Below are 15,884 nucleotides of genomic sequence, written 5' to 3' on the forward strand. Positions count from 1 at the left end.
GCACTATATTTTGATAGCTAGAGGTGCATTCCTACCACCTCCCTTTCATGCAGTGCATTTGTTTTGATGCTTTGAGTGAACAAATGTTTAATCTGGCCCTTACTATTTCTATAATAGAATTCCTGAGCTCTTTGATTTAGGCTTACTCAACTCCTTTATGCCCTTTCTTTAAATACATCTTCGAGAGGAGTCTAAACAGCTATGATACAAAACCTCAATTTATAACTGTACTATGTCAAAATGAAATCCTAAAATGGCTAGATATCTGCATGTGTAAATTTGACAAACTCACCCTTATCAGCATGACTACGTGCATATGAGTCATATATCCCTGCACAGTGGATTGCATAATTAATTGTAAACTCTTGTATAAGAGTTTGCAAGGAGATTATTAAGAAATTGATTGCATATGTATGGGGTTTGTAAACTCATGCATGAGTTTTGGGGTGGACTTACTGCAGCATCTAAGAGCACATGATTGGAGAGAATTTGGTTTCATGTGTGAATACAAAAGGGATTGAATGAGCATGCACTGTTTGCACATACATAATACTTTGAAACAGGAGAGTGCTAGATCATTGTCCCAGGCAGGGACCGGAAACTGTCCATGGTAAGGTCCTCAGTTTTACTGATTAACTCATAAGGATTAGGGAATATGATTGGGGTTTTGGGAAAATATTTTGCCTACATTCAAAAAGTAGAAACACACCTTCTACCCTTGCCAATCATCAACCAGGCCAACACGGACAGGCCAGCCAGGACAACAGCACCTACGGATGCTCCCCCTAAAATGACCAGAAGTGGCCAGTTTGAAGATTCCATATCTGAAATGAGAAACAGAAAAGATATCTATTAATAACATATTCCTGTTTACATGCCATCCTCCATAACCTTGGCAAGTAGCCACATGCCCAGTTCACATATGATGTCTTGAGAATTGCATAAATAACAGATTTTTTATTTCCTGAAATAGAAATAGGATGAATTAGGAGAGGACATAGCCAGAAATGAAGCACAAAAGAAATAGAATGTGAACAAGTGAGATTAAGTTAAAGAGAAAAGAATATATAAGAGATAATATTGAATGGAGAATGAGATTTGAGTGAACTCTTTGCTTTCTTTGTTTCTCTCTTTCTCAATCCTTGGAATAGCAAATGTATTTATACTAAAGTCTGCTAGTGTGCTGTATGGGTGCACTGTACCCATAAAATCTTAGACTCCATTGCACCCCTAGTGGTTGGGTGGATCAGGGATGGTGTTAACCTTAATTCCAGGAGGCAATGTGTCCCAAAATAAGGTACAAATATAGGAAGAAGTGAGTTATGTGGTGGAATTAGAAATTTATGAAGATTTATTGCAAAAGATTAATAGATACAAAACAGAATAATTAAAGCGCTGGTGAAACAAATCTAGGTTAAATGCAAAAAATTATCTACATGAAGGATCTTAGTAATAGAACAATACAGAAACAGACAAAATCAAAAATAGACTAAATTCCAAATATGCAGCAAGTGAGTAAGAAATCGGATAAAATCCCTAGTAACATGGAAAGGTTCTCAATGGCTTACCCTAAATTTAAGGGTTAATAGAGGAAATCATCTCATGGAGCATCATGGAAAGTGCAGAATCATTGTAGTGTGAGCAAAGAAATATATTTTCTACAAATCAGAATAAACCTTTAAAATCATTATCCAGCCCGTGACCCTGCGCCATCATCGCGCTGGCAGGCCGGAGGACTCAGAGACGCGGCAGACTGAGGAGAGCAGGCCCGTGATGGCGGTGACACAGGCGGCGACAGGGCTCACCTGCACATTTAAACGGCACCCATTTGGGCACATTCAGATGCGAGAAGGGGGAGACAGGCTGGTGAGGGCCCGCCGCCTGCTGTGGCCCGGCAGTCCCGCGAAGAAAGGCCGCACCTATTCATCTCTTAAAACACAGCTTAAGCAGGGAGTCAGACTGTTTCTGGACATATCTGGCCTAGGAAATATCCGTGGAACGGCTGCAGGCATTGGCGCCTGAACCCCGGGGGCATGCCCTCTGCCAAAATGCTGGCCCCCTGCAGCGTAAACCGGTGCTGGCCCGACATATACAGCTGAGAAATTGCACACAGTTTTGCGGGGCTCCCTCCTCCTGGCGTGCGAGGCCTGGGCTGCGTGGCCCTCGTTGTGACATTACCGAGCTGGTACATCAGATATGAGTCCACTGCGAACACACACCCTGTGTTCCTGATCCATCAGGTGATCTTCGGCACTGCAGAGAGGCCGCAACAGACGGGCTGGTGCAGGCCCGCACGGACTTCTTCACTGGAGCAAGACACTGGTTTCTTGTACTTGCCACCTGCACACACAAACTATTGCACCTCCACCGGCTCGTTTGCAGATGCAGCTCCTGCCCTTGGAGCCCTACACCCTTGCTCTGCCTCCTTAGGTGTTTGGTGGTTGCGTGGTAGCCTGGCACAGTGATCCCGTAACCCTATCTGGAGATCTGCTGTTCCACCTCATTATCTAGTCTGCTTCTCCACGGCATAGGTCGCAAAGACCCAAACAAAAGACACTCCCCTTTGAAAAGCTTGTAGACAGGGCCCCATTGGAAAGCACCAGCATGGCAGAAAGCGCACAATGCACCCAACACACAGCTGACTCTCCCTATGTCTCAAACTCCATGCTCCAGGAGATGAGGACTGGCTTCAAGGCGCTAGACAGGTGATTTAATTTGCTTGACAAAAACCTTGCAAGCTTAGGGGCCAAGATACAGGTACATGACAGAAGACTCGATGTGGCAGAGGCAGGTATTTCTGACATTGAGGATGGAACTGCTCAAACCATAAAAAGATCGGAGCATGTCGAGCATATCCTCAAAGATGTGGCAATCAAAAATGAAGATCTCGAAGTACGCAGTCGGCACAACAACATCCGCATCGTGGGGGTTCCGGAGACGGCCGCCACCGGCCACATGGACATTTTTGTTGAAACTCTGTTATCTGATCTGTTTGGCAAGGAGTCATTCACCTCCGGCTTTGTGGTAGAGAGAGCGCTCAGATCGTTGGGGCCTCGGCCAAATCCTGAACTCCCTCCCAGACCCATCATTGCACGTATAATGAACTTTCACAACCGAGACTCAGCCCTGAGTCTTGCTAGAGAGTGTGGGGACATTATTTGGCAGGGCTCTAAATTGTCCTTTTATCCAGACTTCACTGTAATGGTACAGGATGCCTGTCGCAAATATAATGGGGTTAAGGCCACCCTCAGGAACCTCCACTCCTACTGAGGCCCAGAAATTTTGCCAGGTATACAAACAAAATAACAATCAGGCCTCGCCGGGCAGAGGGGGGCCCTCTCCCCCACATAGTGGCTCGGACACTAGTGCAGACCTCTTCTCTGGCTCCGGCACTGGTTAGCATTGCTACACTGCTCCTGCTTCGCTGATGTAAGACTTTTCTGGGATAATGTTATTCACCCTGTTATGCTATTTCAACTAGCTGGTTGATTGCCTTTGCGTTGCCACCCCCCATGGTGTCTCCCTTGGGTTTGTTCTTGCTCGTACTGGGGTACCGTTCTTGGGACTGTCAGTTAAGTACAAAGTCAATTGGTACTTCATGTTCTGCCTTTCGTTTTGGATTGGCCTCGCACTGGTTGGGGTGAGGCTGTTTGGAGGGTGGTGGGGGTTGATCGTGATTGCCTATATGTTTTTGTTGTTTGCAGAAATGCTCACTGTCGCAAATTCTTTCTTTTTGTCACTTCCTTTCTATGACAAGTTTGACACGTTCTTCTGATGGCTCGGCTGGGTAATATAGAAGGCCCTTCTGGCCTGTCCCTGGTGTCCTGGAACGTAAGAGTTCTCAATGACAATCGCAAGAGAAGGCAGGTGATCCACTATCTACTGAGACATAATGTGGACATCGCCTACTTGCAGGAGATACAACTGCCCAGAACAGATGCGCCACGCTTTGGTGCCAGCTGGGGCGCACATAGATACTTTGCCAATTTTAGCAACTATGCCAGGGGTATGGCCATTCTTATCCATAAAAGGGTTCCCTTAAGTCTTGGTTCTGTTGTGCGAGATGGAGAGGGTAGATACATAATTGTCACGGGGTCTCTGATAGGTTACAGCGCTGCCTTGGTGTGTGTGTATGCCCTGAACACTGATTCCCCTGACTTTTTTCACATATTAAACGCCCAGCTGGCGAAGTTAGAGCAGCAGTTACTATTGGTGGGCGGGGATTTCAACTTGCTCCTGGACCCCAGGTTGGATAGCACTTCCACATCTCCTGACATTAAACCATGTGCGCGCCACGCCCTTTTAGAACTCTGTGGACAGTTTTAGCTTCTGGATATTTGGCGTGAGAGCAATCCTACCCTTACAGACTACACAGATTACTCGGGCCAGCACAACACCTGGACTAGAATATATGATTGGCTAATTTCCCCGGATGTTTCCAGCTCGTTCCGAACACTTGAGACTTTTCCTCTGACATACTCCGATCACTCCCCAGTACTGCTACACCTGAAAGTCCCTCGCCTCGAGGGATTTGAACGACAATGGCGCTTCCCGAGCCGCTCCCTTAACGATGACCTTTTTAAGGCATAAATATGCGAATCTATTGAGGATTACTTAACGATTAATACCTGCTCAGTAGACTCCTGGGCAGTCCTATGGGAGGGTTTTAAAGCAGTTATCAGGGATGCTTGAATTGCCAAATATGCTGGGGTACTCAAAGATCTCTGAAACACGTTATCGCGCATTGAACGAGAACTCGCGTCAATGGATGGTGCTACTAACCATTCAATAAACTCTGCTGTGGAGGGACAACGCCTGCCCCTTCTGGCTGAATATAGGGAAACTTCAGACCGGGAGATATTGTATTTAGGCAAATACCAGACAGCTCGGCAATACAGGGAGGGTGAACGGCCTGGCAGGGTACTGGCACAGATGCTGTGTACCAGGCCACTCAACCAACTCCCTCAAGGATCTTACTAACAACTAAGAAGGCCCCCTCTCAGTCGACAGACGCAGTCTTGTGCCTGCAAGCAAACACAAATGTAGTTAAGGCCATAAATGTAAAGAATGAAGCCTTAGAGAACTTTAGCATGCTGAATAAATCTAGAAATAAATGCCCCTCATCATCTCTACTTAGCTTATACCAAAACCAATTGGCCACCCGCAACAATTCAATTAGTCATCATAAGGAGACAGATCATTTAATCCAACAAGCTCAGATTACAATGCCCGCTACCAGAGATGATGGTCTGCTATCATCAAAGCCTATCGCAGGAGTAAACTTCTCTGAAGGAAATTTTGACTTTACAGAGTCCCACCCAGATATACCGGCTACAGTGCCAAGAAATCAATGCTCTCCATCAAGCTCAAACTTTTAAAATTCCTTTTCCTCTATTCAGGATAATGAGCTCTTGAGACCTGGATCCCCAATGGCCAATGGTACTCGAGATGGGCCGGAAAGACTAAAGAAAATGGACAAACATGAGGGGAAAGACAAATTGAATCCAATAAATAAAAACACAGCTTTGGATCCCAAAGATGATACAAAACACAACAAAGGAAATCCCCTCCAACAAAAACACAAGCCCAGAATCAATAATCGGCCCTCTGGACCTCCAGCCCCTATCAGGGAAAAATAAGAAAAAACTAAGAAAACTAAACAAATCTGAAAAGGGCAAATACACCACAGATGGGCTTCTAACGCAATGCCTACTGACCGATTCAAAGGTAAACATTGGGACTACGGTTTCCCCCTCAAATCGATTCCATAAGGCTCAGGAAAATGGGCTACAGGACCGACCACCAATGGATACAACAAACGATCATGCCCCTACACAAAGCTCAGGTAGCCTGGCCATAAAGCAAAACATGAAAGAACAAGAGCCATGTTCAACATCACAGGTACATGAAGATGGATTACCTGTTGAAGGCAAACGGTACAAGATCAAAGAACCACACAAACTCAACATTGACGATCTCTCACATGCAAGGGCCCCTGATGGAAAAACTCTCCAACCTGATAAAAGCTTAGGGATGCCCAAGGGCGACTCCCCAAATCGGACCCATGAAAAAACAGGAATCGAAGTGGACAACCCGATCGCCTATAACACCAACCAAAAAACAACGACAATTTGTCTAACAAACGGACACAATTACAAACCAAAAGTAGCCGCCAACAGAAATCTCTACTCAAATACATCAAAGAGCTATGATGGCCTCTAGCCCCGATGACAAGGAAGTCAAAACCCGGAGAACAAGTATCAATGACCCTCCCCCCTCGTCTAAGAGAAATAGGAGCGCCGACCTGGAGCAATTTGTACAGATAATGCATCCATGGGAAGTTTTGAACCCCGGGAGGAACATGGCATCAAAGACTACAGCAAACCAGGAGGGCCTGGATGTAAGTCCACACGATACAATTCCCACTTCAGACCAATATGAATCTCTCCAAAATCCAAAGCTAAGGCTATATCCCAACTACACCTCTCAAGGGATGTGGGACATTCTCAACAGAGGAAACATCTTGAGGCTCTGCTCAATCATGCCAGGACTGGAGAATATTGAAACCCCAGACATCGATAGAGTGGGTTTCCTTGCTCCAGAACCCGGTGATAAGAATGAGGTAATAGAAGTGACCTTCTCTAACCAGGAACTGGCAAGAGCACTAAGGGAAAATCAAAACCTTCTGGACAACTGGGGGATCCAGGTGAGAAATCCAGTAAAAACGAAATACCCGACAATCCTGAAAGGAGTAGATAAAGCACAGCCACGGGACCATGAAAGAAAACCTCAAAGCAAAGAGAACAGAAAGAGTGAGATCAATCCCACAACCGGCTCTATTTTGCACGGAATCAAAAGTGGGTCCAAGAACCAGACAGTGGAGTAATAGCCCATTTCAAATCATAATGGACCCAGAGGCGGGAAAACGAACATGCCTGGCCAAGACAGTGAACATCAAAGACTGGTCGTGGGTACCGAGGGCTTTAAACTCTTGCTCCTAACAAATGGGGTTTTTCTGTTGACAAGAACAACTTATCTTTTAAATAAAAATCTCTTCATGGAATAGCAGGGGTTTAATCGGTAACGAAGATAAAAAGGATGCACTACAATCATTGAAGGGTTAAGACATCATAGCGGTGCAAGAAACTTGGGCTTTGAGCTCAACCCCCTGGGCAGACTACACAGCCTATGAATCGCTTGCTACACCCTCACAAGCGGGGGGGGGCATGCTTTGGGAGGGAGGGGCAATTTACATAAAAACAATCTGACAATCCAGGTATCCCTAGTATACAAGGGAAATGGTGATTTCATACTCCTCAAAACAAGGCTCCAAAATTCCAACACACTACGTCAGGACCAGCAGAAAATGATCTTAGTCTGTATCTACCTTCACCCATTTAAGCCCAAAAGAGAATCTTTGTTAAACAGAATGCTGCCATTAATCAGCGATTTACATGCGGAACACCCAAACGATCTATGGCTAATTATGGGTGATTTTAATGCAAATCTTATGGAAACTCCTCCCTTGTAGCTTTGGATGACTCAACCTGGTCTATTCCAGCAACAGGCTGCCAGTACCAATGAAAGGATAACCATGAACTGTCAGCCTAGTTCAACCAACTGGGCCTCCGAGTCTTAAATGGAAGATCAGCCTCCGACTCACCGGCAGCGTATACCCACTTCTCCCACTCCAGACTGGCCACTCTAGACTATATTTGGATTTTGATTGTGCACTTTCACGCAGCTTAAGACTTTGCTGTCACTCTGTCACTGGCAAGTGACCATGCCATAATCTCTTGCAACATTCTGTCATCGCAATGCCATCGCTCAAAAAAACTATCGATCGGTGAGGAGGCCAATCTGGAGCCAATCAGTAAAATACGGTGGTCCATCGAACACGAAAAAAAAATAGATGAATAAGTAGAATTAATCCTGTCCAGAGCATCTGAGGGAAATGGTAATCTAATTCCGACAATATCTTGGGAACATCTTCTGGGAGAGATTAGGGATAAACTCAGAGGGACGAATAGAAATCCATCCACATCATTCTCTACAGACGATCACCTCAAAAAACAAAGAGTTAATAAAGGAGATTAAATGTAAATTAAACCACACTATGAGAAATATCACCAATGAGATCTCTGAACATAGATTAGCCCAGGAAAAGGTGTCAGCAATCTGTCATAGCTACAGGAAAGCAAGATTCGCCCTTCGAAGAATGGCGGAAGAATCTCACTGAATCAAAGCTCATGAAATAATAAGGTCTCGGGACCAGAAGAGATTCTGTAAGTGGATGAAATACTGCTTCAAATCAAATTTGCAACCCTCTGTCACAAACAGCTCTGTACGTGGACTCGCCAAGCGAAGACAGCACAAGTCAAAACCGGCTACTTTCCTCGAAATACTATCTCGCTAAGAGCCACCACAAGCACCAAACGATCAGAAGGAAATGACAGCAGATATGGTTGTGCACATTATAAATAAAATGCGCCCAGTCGGGGCTCCAGGCCCAAACGGCATACCTCCAATGGTATATAAGGGAACAGCCTCTAAATGGGCAACCATTGTGGCACCATTATTTACAGAGTATAGAGGAGGAAGGCACATTCCTGAGTCATGTCCGGGTTCCTTTTTAGTCCCAATACATAAAACAGGGATGCGATCGAACACAGAAAACTATCACATGATTGCTCTCTTGGATGTCGATGGGAAATGTTATGCTAACCGCTTTTAAAAGAATTGACTGGGCTGAAGCACTAAATCTGATCCAGTTTACGCAAACTGGCTTCCAAAAGGACTCTAGCATTGAAGATACCTTGATCTGTGTGTCATCCTTAATAGAAACAACACTGGACAAGAAAGGCAAGGCACTCTACCTAGCTTATATCAATTTTAAAACAGCCTTCCATAGCGTGGACCGTTCAAGACTGTGGACAAAATTAAAAAACTGGGGCATTAACAACTCACAATTAAACGTGCTAGTGGCTCTATACTCTGAAACCTGGGGCAAAATCAGAGTGTCTGCCGACTGGTCAACAACCAAGAAGATACAAACCAACAAGGGCCTAAAACAAGGCTGTATACCGTGAGAAGTTGGGCTGATATATGGTGACCACTAGTTACAGTGGGCACCCTGTATCAGTCCAAACAACCTTTTATTGGTTATAGGTTAAAGACAACCTTTATTGAAAGCTATCCTAGTGGTAGCTATGGAGAGCAGCCTTCAGGCTAAGTCTTGAAGGAATATAAAGCAGCTTGTTTTACCAGTCTATAATCTCTTGAGTCACTAAATGAAAGCTATCCAGACCAGGTATATATATAAAATGTATGTATGTGTTACTAAACACACCCTCCTAGTCTCTTTATGAGACTAGAGGTCAAAACACATAAGTTGCACTTCAATAATCACAGTAAAATAGCACAAATACACATCAGGCCCTGGGGCGAGCCAAACCATATACTAAAATAGTGGTATAAGAACCACGACTTAACTAGACACAAGGCCTAGAGCCTGTAGAATCGCTGGGACCCTAAGGAACCACCCAAGGTAGTGACACAGGGTTCCCACGGGGAGCGTGTGCAGTGTGTTAACACAGCCGTGAGCTCCCGTTAGCTTCCATGGGGAAAGTCACGGTTAGATTTTTAAAGATTAGGGACACTTAGAAATGAGTCAGGACCAAACCCTTTTGGACTTAGGAAGTTCTAGGGATACCATCCACAGGAGCACCAGAGTACTTGTGTTACCTCACCCAGGGAAGCCGTGTGCATAGGTGTCTTTTGGTGTCGGGTCCCGTCGTCGAGTTCAATGGGAGCTGGCAAAGAAGTGCTGCTGCCATGAAGATGCGAAGTGTCCGAAGAGATCCAAGCCTGGAACGAAGAGGAGAAGAACTTGAAAGCAGAGGGGACAGAGTCTGGGTCACTAGCCAGTGACCAGGAAGGCGATGGACAGATGCTCACCGATGTCGGGTGATTTCAGGTGAAAGAGGTGAAACTTGACTCTTCAGCCGCGAGGACCAGGAGGCATTGAGGACAACCAGGAGCTGGATTCTAGCTGTACCACAAAGGATGTCGAGTGCTGCAGCATCAGTGCCCAGATTGGACACAACAAGCCTTGGCAACAGCAACCCATGCAGAAACAAGAAAGATGCTTCGGTGCAGACCAGCAAGGTCTGTGGGACTCACCACTTTGTATGGAGTTGGGGCACGTCTGTAGCACCCAGGGAAGCCCAAGGAAATTCAAAGTTACACCCTCAGGGACCCACCAGTCAACAGACCAGGGATTGCGAAGGTACCTCAAGACAAAACACAAAATGGCAGCCCACGGATCACTCGGAATGACCAGGCTGACAATCTTCGGTGGATTCATGCTTGAGGTAAGGGCTACAAGTCAGCCCAAGCATGACTTCAGGAGACGTCGAGAAGTCAATGCACTTGCAAAAGTGCCTGGTGACCAGGAGTTCCAGTTCCACGCTACTCACGAGGGCTGCGGGTTTCAGCTTTTCTGGGGACTCGGGTCGGCCTGTGAGATGTCTGGAAATCCTCTTCCTGGGCTGCAAATACTTAGGAGTCCGGCGGGAGCTTTGATAATGCAGACCGGCAAATTGCTTCATTGGTGCATGCCAAGCAGGGGAGTCAATCCTTGACCCCAAGGGAGATTTCTTCAGTCCTCTGGTCTTGAGCAGAGTGTCGAAGGTCCAGGATTCAGCTTCAGAGTTTCGTCCAGGGTAATCTAAAATTCTGGTTACAGAGCTTCCTTACTTATACCTAAGGAAGGGGTTGGACTAGCTCTGGGGACCCACCTATGGGAGGGTTTGGAAAGACGGGTGGCTACACCCATTTCCTTTATCCAGTTTCACGCCAGAGCAGGGGCTGGAAGCCCCTGAACCAGTCTGAGCTGGAGTATGCACAGGGACACCAAATGTGCCCCCAGTGCAAGACTTTAAACCACTCAGAGAGTGCTCCCACCCAGCCCCAATACACATAATCCTTTCTGGGAGGTGGTTACACGTCCCTGTGACAGGAAACCTATTGTCCAGGCCTCCCCTGCCGGAGTTTGTTTCGGTCAGCAGTAGGAGGCCAGACTTGTGTCTGTGGCTGCAGCATCCATTTTGTGATGCCAGGGCTCTATTAAGTTTCTACCGGGTATACCAGTGCTGCCATGTCTCTCACTCATGAAGGGTTGGATCATACTCCCACATCAGTTACTGGTGTGGGGGTATGATTCTAAGGTGTTTGACACCAAACACGGCATGTTTCCGTGCAGCCAGTCCAAAGTTAGCATTTACCGATTGGTTATAGTGCACTTAAGTGTATATGGTCAAGCTGCACTACTGACAACCCCGGAGAAGAGATTTTGAAGGCTGCAGAGGGGCTCAGCTCATGCCTGGGCACCCCCTCACATATAACTAGAGCACACTGCCTTCAGGATTGATAAGGCCTGCCATAGGGGTGACAGATAGGTTTGTATGTGCAGTATATGGTGAGATATAGTGAACCTATATCTCAGTAAGGGGTGCATGCACCACCTTACCCAGGCTGCAGTAGCAGACCTGTGGTGTCATTTTGGGTGGCTTTCCAGGGGTGGCATAATACATGCTTCAGCCCTCTTGTAGGCCTCTGGCGTACCTATGCCCTGGGTACATAGTATACCATATACTAGGGACTTATAAGGGCACCTCAGATCCAATCTGAACTGTACCTAAAGTACCTGCAATCAATTTATCAGCTAGGCTGGGGCCCTGAATAGCAGGGTCCCAGCCAGACTAAAGTCGAAAAACAGTGAAACACCAGCAAAAAGTGGGGGTAAACATGTGAAGCAGATCCTACTCTCCCACATATACTGGCCCCAATGCGTTTTAATTTGTATTTAGCCAACCTTCCTGATTCCCTGGCATAGGCTCGAGCATTTGCCCCTAAACTCGCCGGATTTTAAATCTAATCGTTGAAATACGCAGACGACACCATCCTGTTAGATTAAACTCAGATTGGCCTACAGCAACTTCTAACTGCATTGTCATCATATTGCAAAGCCAACAAATTGAATATAAACACAACAAAAAAAAAAGACGATGACAAATGAAGAGAAGAGGTTTATGGCAAGCCAACGGTAAATCCATCGAGACAGTCTCAACTTATAAGTACCTTGGGGTATGGATCGACCATAAAGGAAGGCAGTCCACACACATCATAGCAATGCACGGGCTGGCACAATCCTTGGAGGTCGTCTTCTGTAGAACAAGGAAATATATGTGCTCACCCGACCTCACACCTTTAATCCAAGCAATGGGGGCAACATTTCTACCGTCCGTTTCCCATGGCGCTATTGTTTTTAAAGACAACATGTCATTGTGGCTGGACAGAGCACAATCTGCCTGCTTCCGTAAAGTTTTTCTTTTACCCTCTTCCACTTCGCATGTGCAAATTCGTAAGGAATTCAACTTGACATCTCAAAAGTTGATACTTACAGCATGATTCAGAGCATTCTGTCTAAAGGCCAAACAAGCACGGGAGAAAATTACATCTGGCTAATGATAAATAAACCCGAGTCAACCTGGCACAATTATCTCACTCATTCTATTGAAACACTGGAAGCTTGTGAAATATGGGCCGCCCCCATTCCCATACCGGCGACAGCAAAACTCTTAATAAAACAGGCCAAAATAATGTCAGAGGAAAACGATGCAACAGGCTTAAAAAACCTTAAGCATGGAAGTTGGGCTTTAAAACTATAGAACAGCAGAGGCTTACCACACTATCTGTCATCACCCCATAAAGCCAATAATGAAGTGCCAACCGATGAGGCTACGATTTGGCTTGATCCCTCTATTGGCATACAAGTATGGGTAAGGCACAAAGAAATCTCATCCACACAGTGCCGTGCCTGTGGACGAGAAGAAGAAACCTTAACTCACATATTATGTACTTGCGAGACACTGCGCCCTTTAAGAACTTATTGGCTTCGACTTATCTGGCGCATTCTAAACATTCGGACTTGCCAGGATGCCCTGGTGGAATGCTTGAAGGGTGACTCAGCACAGTTGTCGGCGTGCTTTATGAAATTTCTGATGGCCGTAAAGGACAGTGTGGGCATGCCGATGGGATTTATTGCTGCCACCGCATTGTTATACTGTAAGCCCACGGCGAGACATTGCTTTAACGGAAATCTCTCTCGACCCTTCAAGCTTTCCCGTGGTACCCGCCAGGGCTGTCCCCTGTCCCCTCTATTTTTCATCCTGTCCATGGATCCGTTAATTCGCAATTTTCATGAGCGACATTTGCAGCGGGGGCTACAATTCAATACTGGCCCTCTCCTGGTCTCGCTCTATGCAGACGACACAATACTCTATCTCAGGGAACCCCAGGTAAATTTAGAACCTCTCATCAGAGAAATTCTCAGGTTCAGCCGTTTCTCTGGTTGGCCTAGGCATCAATTGGCACAAATCAGTAATTTTTCCTTTAACTTCAAGCACGAAGCCATGGGAGTGCGAATACCCACTGGAGTGGTGCACGGACTCGGTCAAGTATCTGGGGATCCATATCAAATCAAATTAAATCGAATCAGGGATATTTATTGAGTGCACATATAACCCAAAGGTCTCATGGTGCTGATGGACAACTCTGACTTTCTGGCTAGAGAGAAGATCTTGCTGGTTTAGTGATTGAACAGCCATGTTTTAACTCCCAACGGAAGCAGTTGAGATCAGCAGCAGCAGTGCTTAAGTGGGGGGGGGCAATTCGTTCCAAAGGGTGGGCGCCAAAAGGAAAATGATTTTCTGCCATTTTTAGCAGTATGGACTCTGAGAGGGGTAAGTAGAAATGTATTACTGGACCTTAATGGCCTGCGAGGCTGGTACCAGCTGAGTCTCTTTGCAAAGTAGCTGGGGCACCTACCGTACATAATCTTGTGTACTAGGCAGAGAGTCTTAAACCTGGTTCTCTTCCTTACAGGAAGCCAGTGAAGTAGTTTTATGCTAGGTGCTGAGGGTGATCTTGACGGGAGATTCAACACTAGCCTGGCCACGGTATTTTGCAAAACCTGTAGCCTGGAAAGCAGATCTTCATTTATTGGTGTCAGCAAGGCATTCCCATAATCCATCCGGCTGATGATCAGTCCTTGTACTAGAGGTTTCCTTGCTTCTATCGGGATCCATTTATAGATTTTGCGCAAACTGCGCGTGATGCCAAAGCAGGTGCCTTGTTAGTTGGTCATCAATTAGAATACCAAGATTACGCACTACCTGCCTAGTAATTGGACATGGGCCCAGTTAGGGAGGCCACTAGTCTTTTGACCAGTGCTCATGTTCCTTCCCAAAGAGTATCACCTCGGTCTTATTACTGTTAAGTTGCAGATAATTAGTGCTCATCCATATGTCAACGTGCAGCATGTAGTTAGTAAAACGTGTTTTTATATCCATAGGGTCAGGACCGAGGGTGATCAGAATATGAGTGTCATCAGCATATGACACTACATCAAAGCCATATGATCTGATCACCCTGGCCAGTGGGCTTACAGAAAGATTGAAAAGCATTGGGCTCAAAATTGAGCCCTGAGGTACTCCCATCTTTACCGGTCGACTGCATGAAACCAATCTGGACTGCGGTGGCTCGATCGGTTAAATAACTCTTAAGCCACTTCAAAGCCCTCCCTCTGACACCAACCTCTCAGAGCCGGTGTTCAAGAATTCTGTGGGAGATGGTGTCAAAGGCAGCTGACAAATCTAACAGTACAAGGATAGATGATTGTCCCTTATTCAGTGCCAGTCTGATATTGTCCACGGTTTCCACCAGCGCTGTTTCAGTTCTGTGCGCAGCCTTAAAACCCGACTGTGATGGATCCACCTAGACACTGCACAGATCATCCGCTCAAACTATGGGATGGCTACTGGCACACTTGAAACACAGATGTAAAGATGGCTGCCATTGCCTTTATCGCTTGTGGGCCGAGTGGCGATCCTAAAGATGGTGGTACTTCCTAAATTCTTATACCTATTTAACAACATCCCCCAAAAACATTTTATTCAGACATTACGCACACTCCTTACGCGATTGGTCTGGGGTGGGAAGTAGGCATGTGTTCGGTGGTCAGTGCTCACACATATGACAGAGGGGGGTATGATGTCCCAGATGTACAATTGTACTGTCTAGTGGCCCAATGCTACTACACCCATGCATGGTTTCATCCAGATGCCAGGATACCATTTCTTTGGCATGAAACTAACTTTGTTCTGCCTGAATGGCTATCACTGTCCTGCCCAAGGGCGTTCCTAGGAACCCCCATGACATACAAACTGTTTCCACTACGAGCTGGGCCTGGGATAAATTAAGATAGTTGACCGGTGCCACAACATTATATTCCTCTGCCTTACCCATTTTAAATGCTCGCTGGTTCCCGATCACAGGTGAACGACTGGTACAACGCACCTTGACAACATTCAATATTTCCAAACTAGATGATTTATATCCTGGGGGCCACATCTTCTCGCTTGCGGACGATGCCCGTTTCCAAGACAGTGGCTTTATGGATCTTGGGTCGCTTCCGGCCTTCTTTGCTTGCCACTCTGCCTAATTTCCCCCCTCTTACGATGATAATTGAGAGCATGAACAGTGTGCATCTAATTTCTAAATTGTATAAAACATGTGCTTGTATGAGGCCGGTAAATGACAACAAGGTCCGCAATGACTGGGAGATAGACTTGGCCAATCAGATAACCGATTATCAGTGGGCCAAGTGTTGTGCAGTCTCAAAATAAGTGTCACTAAACAGCAAGCACAAGCTTCTTCATTTCAAATTTTTAAGCCAAGTTTACTTCACCCCTGCTAAAGCGCACAGAAGAGTTCCATCCAGACCACATAACTGCCAGAAATACACGGCACCTCATGCTGAC

General features: G+C 46.0%; 1 protein-coding gene across 2 annotated transcripts in view; it reads right to left on the reverse strand.

The window, feature by feature from the left end:
• LOC146808988 (sialic acid-binding Ig-like lectin 13) overlaps positions 1 to 15,884 on the reverse strand; it is a 492,860-nt gene that overhangs the window by 25,861 nt on the left and 451,115 nt on the right. The window contains exon 7 of one of the 2 annotated variants that reach the window (XM_085615782.1): positions 710 to 824. The exons of the other annotated variant lie outside the window; for it this stretch is intronic. Coding sequence (XP_085471908.1) covers positions 710 to 824 — 115 coding nt within the window. The remainder of the gene's footprint in view (positions 1 to 709; positions 825 to 15,884) is intronic. 2 annotated transcript variants of the gene reach the window in all.

This window comes from Triturus cristatus, chromosome 7 (assembly GCF_964204655.1).
Source record: "Triturus cristatus chromosome 7, aTriCri1.1, whole genome shotgun sequence".
In the NCBI taxonomy this organism is placed as follows: domain Eukaryota; kingdom Metazoa; phylum Chordata; class Amphibia; order Caudata; family Salamandridae; genus Triturus; species Triturus cristatus.